This window comes from Cetorhinus maximus, chromosome 7, assembly GCF_964194155.1.
Source record: "Cetorhinus maximus chromosome 7, sCetMax3.hap1.1, whole genome shotgun sequence".
In the NCBI taxonomy this organism is placed as follows: Eukaryota; Metazoa; Chordata; class Chondrichthyes; order Lamniformes; family Cetorhinidae; genus Cetorhinus; species Cetorhinus maximus.
Window position 1 is genome coordinate 51,155,960 of NC_135885.1, and position 16,742 is coordinate 51,172,701.

Below are 16,742 nucleotides of genomic sequence, written 5' to 3' on the forward strand. Positions count from 1 at the left end.
GGTAGAAGCTACTGTGCTGCAATGGAAGCTGAGACATTGAATAAGATCATAACTCATCACAAAACCTATCTATGGCTCTCTGATCTCACTGTCTTCTGAGCTTGTGGCTGGAGGGTATCCAGACTACCTGCGGCTAGATGAGGTCTCTCCTCCTTTGTTCCCTCCTTCAAGGCTTCGAGTGTAGGATCCAAAAAGCTTGGAGCTGCTCCCTCCCTCCCACTCTGTATGGCTCAGTTCCTCACTGGATAGGGCACCCACCTTTGGGAACTATTGGGCAGCAAGAATTTACTACATGTCTGTGTGTTATATTTTCTGATTTCATTCGTTGAAACAGACTTAAATTCGTTCACTTTGTGTCAGCAAGGGTTATGCTCTCAGGAAAACATTTAGTTAAACATTCTTGCTTATAATGAAGCACTATTTTGCAAAGCCTTGGTAAAGCAAAAGGTTAAATTTAAAACCAATGGTTACAACAGTTGCAATCTTGAGTACTGAAAAACCTACACATTCTGCAGATTTTCACAGCACTGCAATATTTTTGTTTACTGAGCATATTAAGAAAGAAAAATTAACATTGTAATAATAATGAAGAGGATTTGAAAAGAAAACACCATCTTACACTCTATGCCTTGAGAAAATTGGGCATTATTTGCTACAGCTGGATAGCTCCAGTCAGCAGATTCACAGCAGTGGTGCCCACAGTGAAATAATTGTGTTGTGCAATCATCCTTGTATTTAAGAGTGTGTATTTTCATTCCATAACTAACTTGGCACATTAATACCATCCTAATGGATCTACATGAACAAGTAATTACAGCGTAGGAAGGCTTTATCAAAGGTGCCAGGAAATTAGAAATTACCTACATTGTTATCACTTTTCCAAATGTTGCCATGGGGCAGGAAGGAGGGGAGGCTTTGGTATAATATATGTTACCACTTGAGTTGAATTTTGTTCTCAAGGGGCTAAATTCACAGAACAGTGTGCTTGCACATGTGGATTAAGATTCAGAGGGTGGTGGGGGTTGGGGTGGTGTCTGAATTAATGTGCTTCAGATAAGTAAATTAATTTGAAGAATTTAGTGATTGCTCAGTTATTCTTGTTGCGATAACCCAATTAATTTCAGCTTAGCAGGACCAGTTACCAGGATCAACTAGTGAGACCTCCTGGGGGTTAGAATTAGCGAACAAGAAAAACCCACACTCTGGGTCAGCCAAGTCTAATAAAGAGAGGAGAAGGCAGGACGTGCCCCGAGCTGAGAATCAAGATCTGGTAGGTCCATTTTCCCAGCTGGATGCTGACCTGAATGGAAGTCCAACAACAAGTGAATATTCGGGATAGCATAGTATTTTTGTTACTTTGTGTTGTTATGGGAAATATTATAGGAGAAGTGGTGACACATGTGAAAGACTTTTTATCTAGTTTGTGTATAACAAGGGAAATGTATTGGTACACCCCTGAGGTCAGACTATTATATATGTAGATATTGGGCACTGCAAGTCAACTCCATAATGTAAAGGATGTAGGATGTGCTTACAGGAGAGAATTGCACTACTGAGCTTGAGAATTATCTATGGCTTTCCCTAACTTTCCAATAATTCTGTTATGAAAGTAATGAAAATAGCAAATTTTGCAACCTATTAGGATAGATGCCATAGAAAATGAACAGCTAACCAAAATCTGAGGTTCCAACAATCACTAATGTTTCCAATACAGTATTTGTACAATATTCAACTAATGAAAACTTTGCAAAGATACTAAATAGATGTATGTTCACTAGACATTAAAGGCCACCACCTGTCCTCACTATTAGAAATCCAGAACACTATATTCTGTCCTTAGAAGTCAGGAAACCAGAATTCCTGATAGTTGTTACGATATTACAAATGGCTTTGCAGCCAAGAATAGTTGGAAATGTCAGGGAGGTACCAACATCAGAATAACATGAAAATGAAGTGAGAATGCTACTATCAAGATGATTTTCACTGCCTTTGTGAGTACCAGACAGTCTATAATTCTCTCCTGTTAAATGTCAGAGTACATGTTATCTACAGCTCCACACTTTTACACATTTACAGCATCCAATGTGGGAAATTTTAGGAACAGGAAAAGATTACATAATCCAACAAGCCATCCGCTTTTTGGTAATCTCAAACTGACTTTCTCAGCATATCTTTGTATTGCTACTTTAAAAACATAGGGAATTATCTCTTGGCCCATTTATACTATTTACCTAATGGTCTTTCCATACCTAATACCACTGAGCATCTTTTAGTGTTTTGGACAACCAACTGGCCATCATCTGCACTTGAAGTGAAAACACTGCAGTGATTTTGGGCAGCTGTCCCATTATCATCGTATCAGTGAGCTGTGGGATGCCAAACAGGCTTCTAGATGCATTGTGCCAGATTGAAGCCAAATAATACTGAGTTTCTCTGGCCAGGAAATGTAACTGCTGAGGTGATTGTGATTAAAGCAGCCCAAATCAAACATACCCTGGTTGATCCTCTTCTCGACTATTGCCCGTGGAAATTATCAGAGTCTGAACTTAGTGACATTTGTGGTTCTATGACTAGAGTTAGCGTGTTGAAATGGGCATATCACCTGAAAGAGGCAGATACTTTAGATATCCTGTAGTAGGCCCTTTTTAAAAATTGCACAGACCATATTATTGGGGTTGGTAAAGTTACCAACCACATTTTGAGTCAGTTTTGCTTCATTAGCATCAAAGATCCTAGTTAAGGTCGAATCCTTCCTGCGAACGTACAGATTCAGTCTGCGTTCTCTACTGCTAGTGTTTTGACGTTTGAAATAGTGTCCTCCAATTTTATCAGTGTGAGCAATTTAGCTGGATTGACTTGGTCCATCTCCCTCAGAATCTGTAAACTCCAGTTAGGTCAGCTTGAAATCTTTTGGAATGACAACTGGATACTTGGACAAAACGAAAAAATAGCTTGGAAGCCTGTCTTTGGGAACATTTGTCATTTCACCCTAAATGACTGAAGTAGAAGAATTGGCTAAATATTTGTAGTTAACTCCTTCAGCACAAAGATTTTATTGTTTTATGGCCAAGATAAAAGTACCATAGGGGTCTGTATTGGATAATACACTGATTATGACCATAAACTTTTACTAATTCCTTCTTCACTTTTTTTTGTGAAGTTGGGCAAAATGAAGTGACTGCACCCAAGTTCTAAATCTCGACAATATAAGAATACAAGCTAGCAATAGGAACTTGATTTTCTGAAGTTAGCATGTGGCAGGGTTGTAGCTGCTAACAATTCCTGAAGAGTTCTGCTGAAGGAGCTGTCGTATTCAAGAGGAATCAAAAAAAATCCATGAATCTTGGAGGAGATTTTGGATCTTAATGAAAAATTACATCTCAAAGAATAACAGAAAAATACCCATCCAAAACTGAAGTTAAATCACAATGAGATGATATGCAAGATACAGGAGGAAATGATTGAACATTGGAAAGGTTAACTTAATAATCAGTGCCAAAACTAAAGGCAATAAGACAACATGCATACTCCAGAAGATCAAACGGATAACAAGGAAAGGATTTTGTACAGTGGAGTGAAGCATAATAAAACACAGAAGGAAAGCTCCTCACAGTTGGATCTGATGTCCTTGAATGATAGAAAGAGTATTGTATCAAGCTAGACAACCATAAGCTGGATACCGGTCAAGTTGCTTGAAGAACTTGAGCTACTTGAGAAACATCAATACCTTGGATCAGGTGAGAGCTGCAATAGAAACATTGAAAGTCTGCTGGTTAAATAAGGAGTTTATTCAATTTAGCCAGCTGGGGCTGAAATGTTTAATGTGTACACGTCTGTATGTAAAGCTTCTTGATTTTTGGACTAAATTTGTGATTTTGACATAGTTTGAGAAGGTGGTGAGTGTAAATGTGACAGCTGCTGCATTATCCATTGTAGTCAACCAGCAAGATAATGGGGGAGGTTACCTATATAAAAAAACACAACGTCTTGAAGGAACAATAATTTGCTGAAAAGCTAGATTTAAAAAATACAAAACAGATTCTTACATTGTGTCACATTGACTGTAGAAAAGGCATTTCACTTTTTCTCATCTGTTTAATGCATTTGGATTGACTACAATCCTGGCATAATTTGCTGGAATAAGCTGATGGCAGTCACTATGAAAATCTATCTGCTGGATATTTGGCTAATGTTGGTAGCAAAGGCTGGATGTTGGAAAATGCAAGAAAAAATTTTCTGCAACTTTTTGACAACCAATATTAAGAAAGGGCTATTTCCGATGAGGAAGGAGGGCAATGCTCAGCTGAAAAGTAACTGTGTTCAGCAGAAGCAACGCCTGTTATGCATTCTGCATTAAGAACAGAAACAACCAGCAACCTTTTGCTTGTAGGAAAAAGGTTGAATTAGAATCAAAGAGTGGACGTGAATGAGATGGCCAGGCTACTCCATGAATAATCTTTGATTTCTGGCAAAAACCCATGGAGGTATAAAATACTTATTACAGCCATCCTTCTAATCTGCAATCCCCTCCAACTACACCTCCTGAATTAACAATTGAGGCACTTTAATGAAACATTATTTCTAGGAAAGATTTTTTACTTAAAAGCCATCGGATACAGGGTATATAATGTTATTGCAGCTTGTAAGTACTATTACAAATTGATTGTGAAGTTAATTTAAGTATTGCATATCACTAAATTTAAAGTATTATACTCAAATAGGTGGCATGCAATTACATATTGTTTGGGCATGGAAAGTATTAAAACTATTTTTGGATACTATTTTGCTTAAGATTGATCAAATTTCTAGTGTCAAGCTCTCTCATGTCAAGCCCTCAATAGACTTGGTTCTTCATCTACTTGGCTTCCCTGTGAGATTACACCCAATGCTGCTGATAAGCAGATGGTCAGTGCAATGCTATATTGAGCTAAGAAATATCTAGCATTCTAATAAATCCAAAGGAACAGACCTTGATATCAATGTGGCAGATATAACTATCTAGAAACAAAATCAGTATGCTTTTGCACAGACTTTGAAAAGCTTTGGTAATCCTATTAGATTTATTTTACAGAATATTAAGAACCTGAATAAGAAGGTGTGGTACTAACTAACTTGTGGTCCTTGGTTTGGTATCTTTCAGACTCTGAGGACTATTTTCTATTAACATGCTGTTTTATTTAAGGGCCGCACTCTTGATCCTATCTTAACCACTTAAAGTCATTTCACTATGAAAAGACAAATCCAATGCAGGCCAAAATGGAAAAAAAAACTATTGCTTTTTGAATTACACAATGAGTAGCATGGATATTTCAAACAATTTCACAGACTGACATTCATCAAAAACATAATTAGAATCTGTAATAAAAAGCGTTAGTGGGATGACATAGGGATGAATTAATTTAATGTAACACAAAATTAAACCTTGAAAGTTGCTTTTGATTTTTCTCGACAGGGCATGAATATCCTTTCGGTATTAAAATGAGTCATATTCAAAATGCAGCTGCACAGACACAAGGATCGAAAGACTCAATCTGCCCTCTGGATTTCCAGGGGCCCTTCATCATAGAGCAGTTGCCTGTGGAGATGCAGTGTCAGTTCATCTTGAAGCCAAGTTGCCTGGCATTATGCCAGCAGATGGCTGGTAAGTATTCTCATAGATGGTGCAAATAAATGCACCGTTGTTTGTTTGTTATTTATATTGGTTTGTAAAACTGAGTTTCAAATTCCAGGCAGATGGTGTAGATGTTAAAGGGAATGTGTTGATTTTATACAGACATTGTTTTTAACCGAAATAAACACTCAGAGAATTTTCTTTTTCTCTGGAATGAGGGAAAAACTATTGGAATTTTTCACCCTGGGATTACAGGAAAAACATTTATAGTCCTGAAACTGTGAAAGTAAGAACTTTCCTTGTGAATTCCTGCCAATTTTTGGTTTGTGGAAAATTCAGCTGCAAAGCTTGTAGTTTTCTGCCAAGCAGGAAATGACCTTCACAGAGATCAGCTTTATACATCCAAAAAAAAATTATACCTTCTGAAATTCCCTTGGATTTTTAAACCATAACTGCAACTCATGATAAATAAGGGAAAAGAAAATCAGTTTCGGTATGGTCATATCTTCCTTTTGCGACTATTAAAATGTTCGGTGAACTCAGTGTCTCAGTTTACTTCTCCAGCATAAAAATGTTTATTCGTGAAAGGCAGACACTGTGGTACTGTGGTGTCAGCCACGGTATGTCCGGAGACCAGAAGCAGTCCTAATGCACAGGAGAAAATGGGGGTGAGGGCGTGGGAAGTCAGCACTTGAACTTAACAAGCCAATTAGCTTCGAAATGTGATTGCAGAAGTGGAGTCAAGTGAATGTTCAGAGTAAAGGAAAAGCTCTCCTTGTCACACTTCACCATCACTGGAGTGCTCTCTATCCAGAGTTAAGACATATTTGTTGTTAAACATGCCATATACTTGAGATTTCTGCTGAAATTAATACTGAGGCTGTCTATGAATGGTAGATCAAAATAACCAGTTACGTAATCTTTCTATCAAATTATTTACTTCAGTCAAGTTAGCATAATTGAAAATACTTTGACTTGTCATCATGTCAGTTTTATATATGTTGATTCAAAGTAAAATATGGACATGGATTGACTATTTAGAAGGGAGGTTTCTTAGTTTGATGTTTACAAGTGAAAATGAACTTCCCTCTCTCTCCCAAACCTATTTATTACAACTGGATCATCCTAAAATGCAATGACACTCCAAGTTTCTTTTTTCCCATCTTTAACCATCTCTGTAAACTCCTCTACACCAAATTCATCCATTTACCTGCCTCTCCCACATCTACCTGCCCACTAGCTCCATGCATCTATCCATTCTTTCTAGCCCAGGGCCTGCATCTTTTTGCAGTTCTTCACCTATTTTCCCCTCTAGTTTTCTCTGTCATTTAATCCATGAAACCCAACACCTGTTCCTTCAAATCCCTACCCATTTGACTCCTGAGTACTCAACACCCTTTCGTCTCCCCATGCCAGCTGACATTATTGATGGCTCCTTTTCTCCAGGCACCATCCTTCTTCCTTTCTGCTGTCTTCCTCCCATCTCAAAAGTTCCATCCTCTTTTTTTTCATCCATCTCCTAAGTCCCTTTGCTCTCTAATGTATTATTGCTTCCCGATTATTTGTCCACCTTTCCTGAAACTCCTTGTCCAACAGCCTTAGCCAAAATCATGAATGGCTTCTCTGTACCAAAGTCCATCGTACGCTATTTGCCTTCGTTCTCCCCCAACCTTCCCATAGCATTATATACTTCTGACTCTATGCCATTGTCCATCCGGCTCTAAGGAACTGCCCTTGCCTAATTCAATTCTTATTTATCTGAAGACGGTTAATGTATCTTCAACAATTATTTTTCTTCTCCCCCCTGCAACTTCCACAGTTCTCCAAGGATGTAGAAGATTCCATAGCACTATTCAAAGAATAGCAGGGCAGTTCCCCCAGTATCCTTGTTGATACCTATCCGTTAGCCAACATCACTCATTTTTAGGGTGCTCCAAAGGTGGGAACGAAGAAGACAGAGGGGGAGGGGGGGGACACATGAAAATACCAGCGACCAAGCAGCTTGTCAATTTCACGGTGACAGTCCCTGCACCAGCAATAATCGCAAGGGCAGACGTAGGACAGGACAGAAAACCTACTGTCCTCCCTATTGAGGCCAATTAAGCTAAAGATTATTGAGAGCTTGTTGAAGGGGGGAATGGAATATTTAAAGGCACACGAGTTTCAGAAGTTGTCAGTTTCTGACTAGCTGAAGGAAGGCAGATAGAGTGGGGGTGGGGTGCAGTCATGGCTTCCATGGACATCACCCTGACCCCTTAAGAGGAGGATTGGACACTTGGTAATGGGGTGCCTTTGGCATTGCACAAGGTGATGGGGAGAGTGGGTACAATGCCCGAACTTTGAACAGGGTGAGCAACCCATAGCATCCCAGAGGCAGAAGAGCAGGGGCAAGGCTGCCAAGGAAAATTGGGTGGCCACCTTAGCACAAGGAAGGCCTCGGCTGGCAATGGGGGTACGACTGTCAGATTGTGGGCCCAGTGGCGATGAGGGGCAACACCTTACACTGGAAGGGCAGACCCCAGGCATCAGGAGGGTGTGGGAGAGGAAAGGAGGATGCAAAATCCTCAACACAAGATCAACCACCAAAGACTGAACCACCTGGAGATGTCTGGGAACCAGTGCTGCAAGAGACTGAGATTCTCCAGGTGAATGGTCACAAACACCAGTGCTGCCGATGCCAAAAGCTTTGCACCTCGCAGTAATGGTCGCTGTGCCCTGTCAGTAGATGTCAAAGTTGCTGTGGTCTTGAGCTTCGTCCCTTCTGGCTCCTTCCAAAGATCAATTGCCAACCTTAGTGGCATCTCCAAAATGACTGCACGCCATCGCTGGTCAGTGATGTTCTATTTGACAGAGCTGGACAGTACATTCATTTAATGATGGACTTGGCCTCACAGAGACAAAAAGCATTGCATTTTGCCTCCATCACTTCATTCCCCCAGGGCATCAAGGTACCCAGCAACCGGCCAGTGAGAACCATCAACAGGAAAGGCTTCCACCCCCTTGATGTTCAGTTGGTCTGTGACCACAATAAGAGGTTCGTCTACGTGTGCATTTGCTTTCCTGGCAGCTGCCATGACATCATTCATCCTCCGCCAGTCCAGGCTGCCTCAGATCTTCATTCCAACCTTCAAAATGTGTGGATGGATCTGAGGGAACAAGGGAATTCCCTTGAAATGATGGCTAATTACCCCTCTAAAGGAGCCCCAGAGAGAGGCACAAAGCCAACATGAGCAATGCCACCTGCTCAGCAGAACAACTATTGAACAGGCCATAGGGTTTCTGAAGATGGGATTCCAGTACCTGGACTGGTTGGGTGGCGGCCTCCGATACCCTCCTGCAAGAGTCCCGGTTATTGTGTAGGTCTGCTCTGCTCTCCACAATATGGCTCTCCAGAGAGGTAGGGACCTTGAGGACTGCGAGTTCCTGGAAGGAGACAGCTCATTGTGGGAGGTAAGAGAGGAGGTTGAATTGGAGGTGTAGAGAGATGACACTGAACAGAGGGAAGCCCCTGCTGCACTACTAGGTGGCCTTATCCTGCCACTATCCAGAAAGAGGACATCCCTCCTCCCCTTTATGGCCTTCAGGATTAGATCCAGGTAGACATCGATGAAGTGAGGACCTGCCCAGCCCCAAAGGCCAGGCTTCCAGTTCCCTTGTGACCTCTTACTTCCCCCTGATGCTGTGGAAAGCTTTGGCACATCGCATAAATCTCTCCCTTTGGACAACCAGCAGCCTTGGTGATGGCTGGCATGGTGTCTAAATGAGTCTTAAACTTGACTACCTCCGTTCCAGCCTCTACTGGTTCTAATTGGGCAGGAAACCTATCTCCATTTCGAGGATTCACCCGCATGATAATCTGACCTCTAATTGGTTTCCCACCACAGGAGGGCTTCAACCCAAAATCAGATCCGGCTCTGATTTTGCGTGAAAATTCAACCAGGGTGCCTGATCATTTATCTCATCGCTCTTTGTGGAACTTTGCTGTGTCCAAATTAGCTGACAATTTGAATTTGTTTAAATTCAGCTCTTTGTTACCTTCAGATTTGACTATTCTAATGCACTCCTGGTTGGCATCCCAAATTTGATCCTCTGTAAACTTGCGTTCATCCAAAGCTCTGCCTGTGTTTTAACTCGCACCAAGTCCCAATCCCCGTCACCCCTGTGCTCGCTGACCTACGTTGGCTCCTGGTCAAGCAATGTCTTGATTTTAAATTTCTCATCCTTGGCTTCAAATCCCTCCACGGCCTCCCTCTTCCCTATCCCTGTAATCTCCTCCAGCCCCAAAAACCCTCAGAGATATTTGGGCTCATCTATTTCTGGCATCTTACACAAGAACATAGGAAATAGGAGCAGGAGTAGGCCATTCAGCCCCTCTAGCCTGCTCTGCCATTCAATAAGACCAAGGCTCATTTAATCGTGGTCTGAAGTCCACTTTCCTGCCTGTCCCCCCCAATAACCCTTGTCTGCCTTGTAGGTGAAAAATCTAAGCCTGAATTTGTTCATTCAATGACCCAGCATCCAATTCTCTCTGGGGAAGAGAATTCCAAAGTCTAATGACCCTCTGAGGGCAACAAAAAATCCTCCTCATCTCCATCTTAAATGGCTGACCCCTTATTTTTAAAAGTGTGCCCCCTAGTTCTAGATCCTCCGCTCCCCACCCCCCAACAATGAGAGGAAACATCCTCTCAGCATCTCCCCTGTTGAGTTCAGAGTCTTATGGATTAGATTACCCACCCCTGCCTGAGCTAAAAGTTGGTTGGCACCTCGCCAACTTTAAATTCTTCTGCCCTGCAGTGATATTATGCTAGGGATGGCCTTAGTGGGAATTCCATCCCTCAGAGACAGAAAGTCCTGCTTTAGACAGCTACCAGCCAATACAGTAGTGACCACTGCTGGGACTACAAGCAGAGTCCCTAAGAAGGAAGATGATGTCTCCCGAACTTGAAGATAAGTCCAGACATTTTGACCGGGCAGGAATTGGAGACCCCGGAAAGTGGGGGGAAGGGCTGGTGGGGTATTGGGGTTTAGAGACCAGCAGGAGGCCACAAAGGGGAGGATATGATCTTGTAGGATGGGGATAGCCCCAATGGGCGCAGGGGACCACACCAAAGGAGGTAATCCTCCTTCCTCCCCGACAGCAGCCCATGTTGTCATACCTGCTGGGCTGGCTTCCTTCTGCCTTCCCCACCCCAAGGTTGAAATATTGCAGCGGAGGCAGAATGAGGGCCTCAAGTGGCTGTTAACTGTTCATTTAAGGGCACCAATAGACCTAAGGGCAGGTGGGCTGCCTGATGCCCTACCCACCCCCATAATATGGGGGATAGGTTGGGGGTGGGCAGGAAGATGGTGGCCTGACCACCCGCTTTATTTTATGTGCACCCCCTTCAAATATGCTGATGGGGGCCATAAAATTCATCATTATATGTTTTAATACGATCACCTCTCAATCTTCCAAATTCCACCAAGTATAGGACCGACCTGCTCAACCCTTTCTTATAAGACAATCCCTTCACCCCAGAATCAACTGAGACACTGATCCCTGTGGCCCGTCACTAGCTGCAGTACTATTTACTGTTGAGCATCCCTGATTTTTAACCATAACATCATTGGTGGCCGTGCCTTCAGTTACTTAGGACATTCAATTCTGGAGTACCCTTCCTATATCTCTCCACCTCTCTAACTTGCTTTCCTTCTTTAGGGCACTACTTACAACCTACCTCTTTGACCAAGTTTTTGGTCACCTGACCTATGTGATTCGGTGTCATATTTTGCTTTGTAATGCTCCTGTGAAGCCTTTTGGGATGTTTTATTATATTAAAGGCACAATATAAATATAACGTTATTGTTGCAGTTATACCACATAATTTTCAATGGCGCACTCCCTAACGTTGAAACAAAATATATAGTCTAACTGGCCTGTTAGCAAGCGTGTTTAAAAAAAAAACTTTGTGAATAATTAGTGGCAGCACTTCAAAGAGACACACACAAAGAGACTACAGAGCAGTCATTGATTGCAGATGAATACAATATAAGCTTTTATGTTTGATTTGTGGCATTCACATATAACACACAAAATATACCCTTAGAAGATCATAATTCTAGATAAAAGATGTGTAAATGTTATAAATTAATAAAGATTGCTGCATTACTTCATTAAACCCTATCCTCCAACAGCTCTTTCAAAAATAATGAACTCATAGTGCTAAGACACCGAAACACTTTACAACTGTATTTGTTAGTTGTAGGATTGATTGTTGAATTCTTTGACTCATAATTGCAAGCAAGAATGTTCCTTACAACAAATTTACCAAATCATAACAGTTTGTCACTCAGATGTTAACGTGCGTGCAATTTTCATATAATCATAGTGACTTTGAAAAGCAAATTCCGGAATATGGTTTGCAAGAAGATCCTCTTACCTCTTGCTTTTTTTCTTTTTGTAGATCCAAGTCAAAAGCAATACAAAAGGAAAAAATCAATTATGAACTGGGCCTTTTGGCGTGGTTCTAGTACTCAGTTAAACAACATGCCTCTGTCCCAAACCTGCATAACACCAGGCAGACTCTTCGGCCTTCCACTCCCAGCCATTTGTGAGGATGACAATTTCCCAAAGCCAATCATGGTAAGGGACAAAATGACGAGAGAAGGGGGAGAAAAAGTAGCTTATCTATAAGCAGTGAGTATTGAAATACTGAGGCAGTATACATGCTGAGAGGGAGGTCATCTTAAAAGATTTACTGATCATTATCTGCGGAGAAGAACAAGAGAAAAGCCTGAATTTTTGGCTCGGCGGGCCCAGAAGCAGACAGGAAATGGGCCCCCGCCCGCAATTGGCCCTCGACCATGATTTCACGCTGGCTGCCCATGTGAAACACGCGCTGAGAAAGGCTCAGCACTGCCGGTGGGGGCGGGAAGAGGGCGGGTGCCAATGTCACCGCTGGTGCTGGTGAGCGCTTCCAGTGAGCTCCCCAAAGGCAGACAGCTGCCTCAGGGAACTGCAGTCTTCCACAGAATAAACAAAACAACAAAAATGCTGCAAAATATGTCCATGCAGCACAATCAAGCATCTGAAAGCATACCTCATTTTAAAAAAAAGTCTCCAGGTACCTTTTTATTTTATTTCCCCACTGTGATTTCATCTCCCCCTGGATCGAGGTTTGAGCAAAAATGTAAAGACCGCCTGGCTGATTGGCCCGTCTGCCAACCATAAAAGCCATAGGCCACGAAAAATCACTTTCAATTGCCTCCTTAATGGGCTCAATTGTCAGTGCTGCAGTCAGAAGTGCGCCTGCCGACCTGAGGATTGCTCGCATGCGGGATGATGTCAGGATGCTCGCCAGACGTCATCTCGTGCTATTTCATGTCCATTCGGGTCGGCCTTGCACCTGCCCATGAGGCGTAAAATTCTGCCCAAAGATTTATAATGTAGCAACGTGTACAATGGATGGAATCTCTCTCTTCATTTATAATGCATGAAAAGAAATTCCATCATATATTCTATCATATATTCCATCATACCCGAGCCACGTGCAAATTGGCATAGGGACGCGAGAATAAGGGAAGTAAACACGTGGCTAAAGGAGTGGTGCGAGAAAGAGGGGTTCCATTTCGTGGGGCACTGGCATCAGTATTGGAACAGGAGGGATCTGTACCATTGGGACGGTCTCCACCTGAACCGATCTGGGACCAATGTTCTAGCGAAAAGGGTAAATAGGGTGGTCAACAGGACTTTAAACTAGAAAGTTGGGGGGGGGAGGGAAGGATAAAACTCCAAGAAATATGACTAATGGGAAACAAAGCAGCGGGTTAGCATGTGGGGGGGTGGATTCAACTTCATGGAAAATTATGAAAAAACTGAAAAGAAAGGAGAGCCCAGGAGAGGCTATTAAAATCTCCAGAACACAAAATAGGACAGAGTGTTTGGAAAGGGCTAGGAATCTAACTTCAAGCACATCAGATAAAGGGACAACAATGAGAAAGGGGACGGGAAATACAGGACTGAAGGTGTTGTATCTGAATGCACGTAGTAGACGAAATAAGGTAAATGAGCTTGTGGCGCAGATCGAAATTGGCAGGTATGATGTGGTGGGCATTACAGAGACATGGCTCCGAGGGGATCAGGACTGGGAGCTAAATAACCAAGGATATACATCCTATCGAAAAGATAGGCAGGTTGGCAGAGGGGGTGGGGTTGATTTGTTAGTAAGAAATGAAATTAAATCGATAGCAAGAAATGATGTAGGGTCAGCTGATGTAGAATCTGTGTGGGTAGAGTTGAGGAACCGCAAAGGTAAAAAAACCATAATGGGAGTTATGTACAGGCTCCTGAACAGTAGTCAGGGTGTGGGGCACAAGATACACCAGGAGATAGAAAAGGTGTGTAAGAAAGGCAAGGTTACAGTGATCATGGGGGATTTCAATATGCAGGTAGACTGGGAAAATCAGGTTGGTAGTGGATCCCAAGAAAATAAATTTGTGGAATGTCTTCGAGATGGCTTTTTGGAGCAGCTTGTGGTGGAGCCCACTAGGGAACAGGCAATTCTAGATTTAGTGATGTTTAATGAGGCAGATTTGATAAGGGAGCTTAAGGTGAAGGAACCCTTAGGAGGAAGTGACCATAATATGATAGAATAAAATAGACATGAGGTTGCTTTGGCAGATAATGTGAAGGTAAACGCGAAGGGTTTCTACAAGTATATTAAGAGTTAAAGGATAGTAAGGGACACAATTGGTCCCCTTGAAGATCAGAGTGGTCGTCTATGTGTGGAGCCTCATGAGATGGGGGAAATCTTAAACAGTTTTTTTGCATCAGTATTTACTCAGGAAACTGGCATAGTGTATAAGGAAGGAAGGGAAACAAGCAGTAGTGTCATGGAACATATAGAGATTGAAGAGGAGGAGGTGCTTGCTGCCTTACAGCGAATAAAGGTAGATAAATCCCCTGGGCCTGACATGATATTCCCTCAGACCTTGAGGGAGACTAGTGTAGAAATTGCAGGGGCCCTGGCAGAAATATTTAAAATGTCCTTAGCCACGGGTGAGGTGCCGGAGGATTGGAGGGTAGCTCATTTTGTTCTATTGTTTAAAAAAGGCTCCAAAAGTAAACCAGGTAATTACAGGCCAGTGAGCCTGACGTCAGTAATAGGTAAATTATTGGAAGGTATTCTGAGAGATCGGATATATAATTATTTGGACAGCCAAGGGCTGATTAAGGATAGTCAGCATGGCTTTGTGCATGGTAGGTCGTGTTTAACGAACCTTGTAGAGTTTTTCGAGGAGGTTACCAAGAAAGTAGATGAAGGAAAGGCTGTGGATGTTGTCTACATGGACTTTAGTAAGGCCTTTGACAAGGTCCCACATGGGAGGTTAGTTCAGAAGGTTCAGACACTTGGTATCCATGGAGAGGTTGTAAACTGGATTCGAAATTGGCTGTGTGGGAGAAGACAGAGAGTGGTAGTGGATGATTGCTTCTCAGACTGGAGGTCTGTGACTAGTGGTGTGCCTCAGGGATCTGTGCTGGGACCATTGTTGTTTGTTGTCTATATCAATGACTTGGATGATAATGTGGAGAATTGGATCAGCAAGTTTGCTGATGACACTAAGATTGGAGGCGTTGTGGACAGCGAGGAAGGCTTTCAATGCTTGCAGAGAGATCTGGGCCAACTGGAAAAATGGGCCAGAAAATGGCAGATGGAATTTAATGCGGAAAAGTATGAGGTGTTACATTTTGGAAGGTCAAACCAAGGTAGGATATACACAGTAAATGGTAGGGCACTGAGGAGTGCGGAGGAACAAAGGGATCTGGGAGTTCAGATACATAATTCCCTGAAAGTGGCGTCACAGGTAGACAAGGTTGTAAAGAAAGCTTTTGGCATACTGGCCCTCATAAATCAAAGTATTGAGTATAGGAGTTGGGATGTTATGGTGAGGTTGTATAAGACATTGGTGAGGCCAACTTTGGAGTATTGTGTGCAGTTCTGGTCGCCTAACTACAGGAAGGATATCAGTAAGATTGAGAGAGTGCAGAGAAGATTTACTAGGATGTTGCCGGGTCTTAAGGAGTTGAGTTACAGGGAAAGATTAAACAGGTTAGGACTTTATTCCTTGGAGCGTGGAAGAATGAGGTGAGATTTGATAGAAGTTTACAAAATTATGAAGGGTATAGACAGAGTAAATGCGAGTAGGCTCTTTCCACTTAGATTAGGAGAGATAAACAGGAGAGGACATGGCTTTAGGGTGAAAGGGGAACATTAGGGGGAACTTCTTCACTCAGAGAGTGGTGAGAGTGTGGAACGAGCTACCATCTGACGTGATAAATGCGGGCTCAGTCTTAAGTTTTAAGAATAAATTGGATAGATACATGGATGGGAGAGGTCTGGAGGGTTATGGACTAGGTGCAGGTCAATGGGACTAGCGGAATAATATTTCGGCACAGACTAGAAGGGCCGAATGGCCTGTTTTCTGTGCTGTAGTGTTCTATGGTTCTATAATTTACACTGCAATTTGAGAGGAAAAAGCTGGAATCAGATGTAATGGTATTACAGTTGAATAAAGGCAATTACAGAGGCATGAGGGAGGAGCTGGCCAGAATTGACTGGGAGCTGAGCCTAGCAGGAAAGACAGTGGAACAGCAATGGCAGGAGTTTCTGGGAGTAATTTGGGAGACACAGCAAAAATTCATCCCTAAGAAGAAGAAGCATACTAAAGGGAGGACGAGGCAACCATGGCTGACAAAGGAAGTCAAGGACAGCATAAAAGCTGAAGAGAAAGCATACAATGCGGCGAAGAGCAGTGGGAAACCAGGGGATTGGGAAGCCTACAAAGACCAACAGAGGACAACTAAAAAAGAAATAAGGAGGGAGAAGATTAAATATGAGGGTAAACTAGCCAGTAATATAAAAGAAGATTGCAAGAGTTTTTTTTAGATATATAAAGGGTAAGAGAGAGGTAAAAGGGGACATTGGGCCACTGGAAAATGACGCTGGAGAAGTAGTAGTGGGGAACAAAGAAATGGCGGAGGAACTGAATAGGTACTTTGCGTCAGTCTTCACAGTGGAAGACACGAGTGACATCCCCAAAGTTCAAGAGAGTCAGGGGGCAGAGGTGAGTATGGTGGCCATTACCAAGGAGA

At 42.4% G+C, this 16,742-nt stretch overlaps 1 protein-coding gene across 2 annotated transcripts in view; it reads left to right on the forward strand.

The window, feature by feature from the left end:
• The window catches only part of arhgap20 (Rho GTPase activating protein 20), a 119,423-nt gene that overhangs the window by 77,192 nt on the left and 25,489 nt on the right, over positions 1–16,742 (forward strand). For both annotated transcript variants that reach the window (XM_078545478.1, XM_078545479.1), the window contains 2 exons: positions 5,453–5,641; positions 12,055–12,233. In XM_078545478.1, the coding sequence (XP_078401604.1) occupies positions 5,453–5,641; positions 12,055–12,233 (368 nt within the window). The remainder of the gene's footprint in view (positions 1–5,452; positions 5,642–12,054; positions 12,234–16,742) is intronic.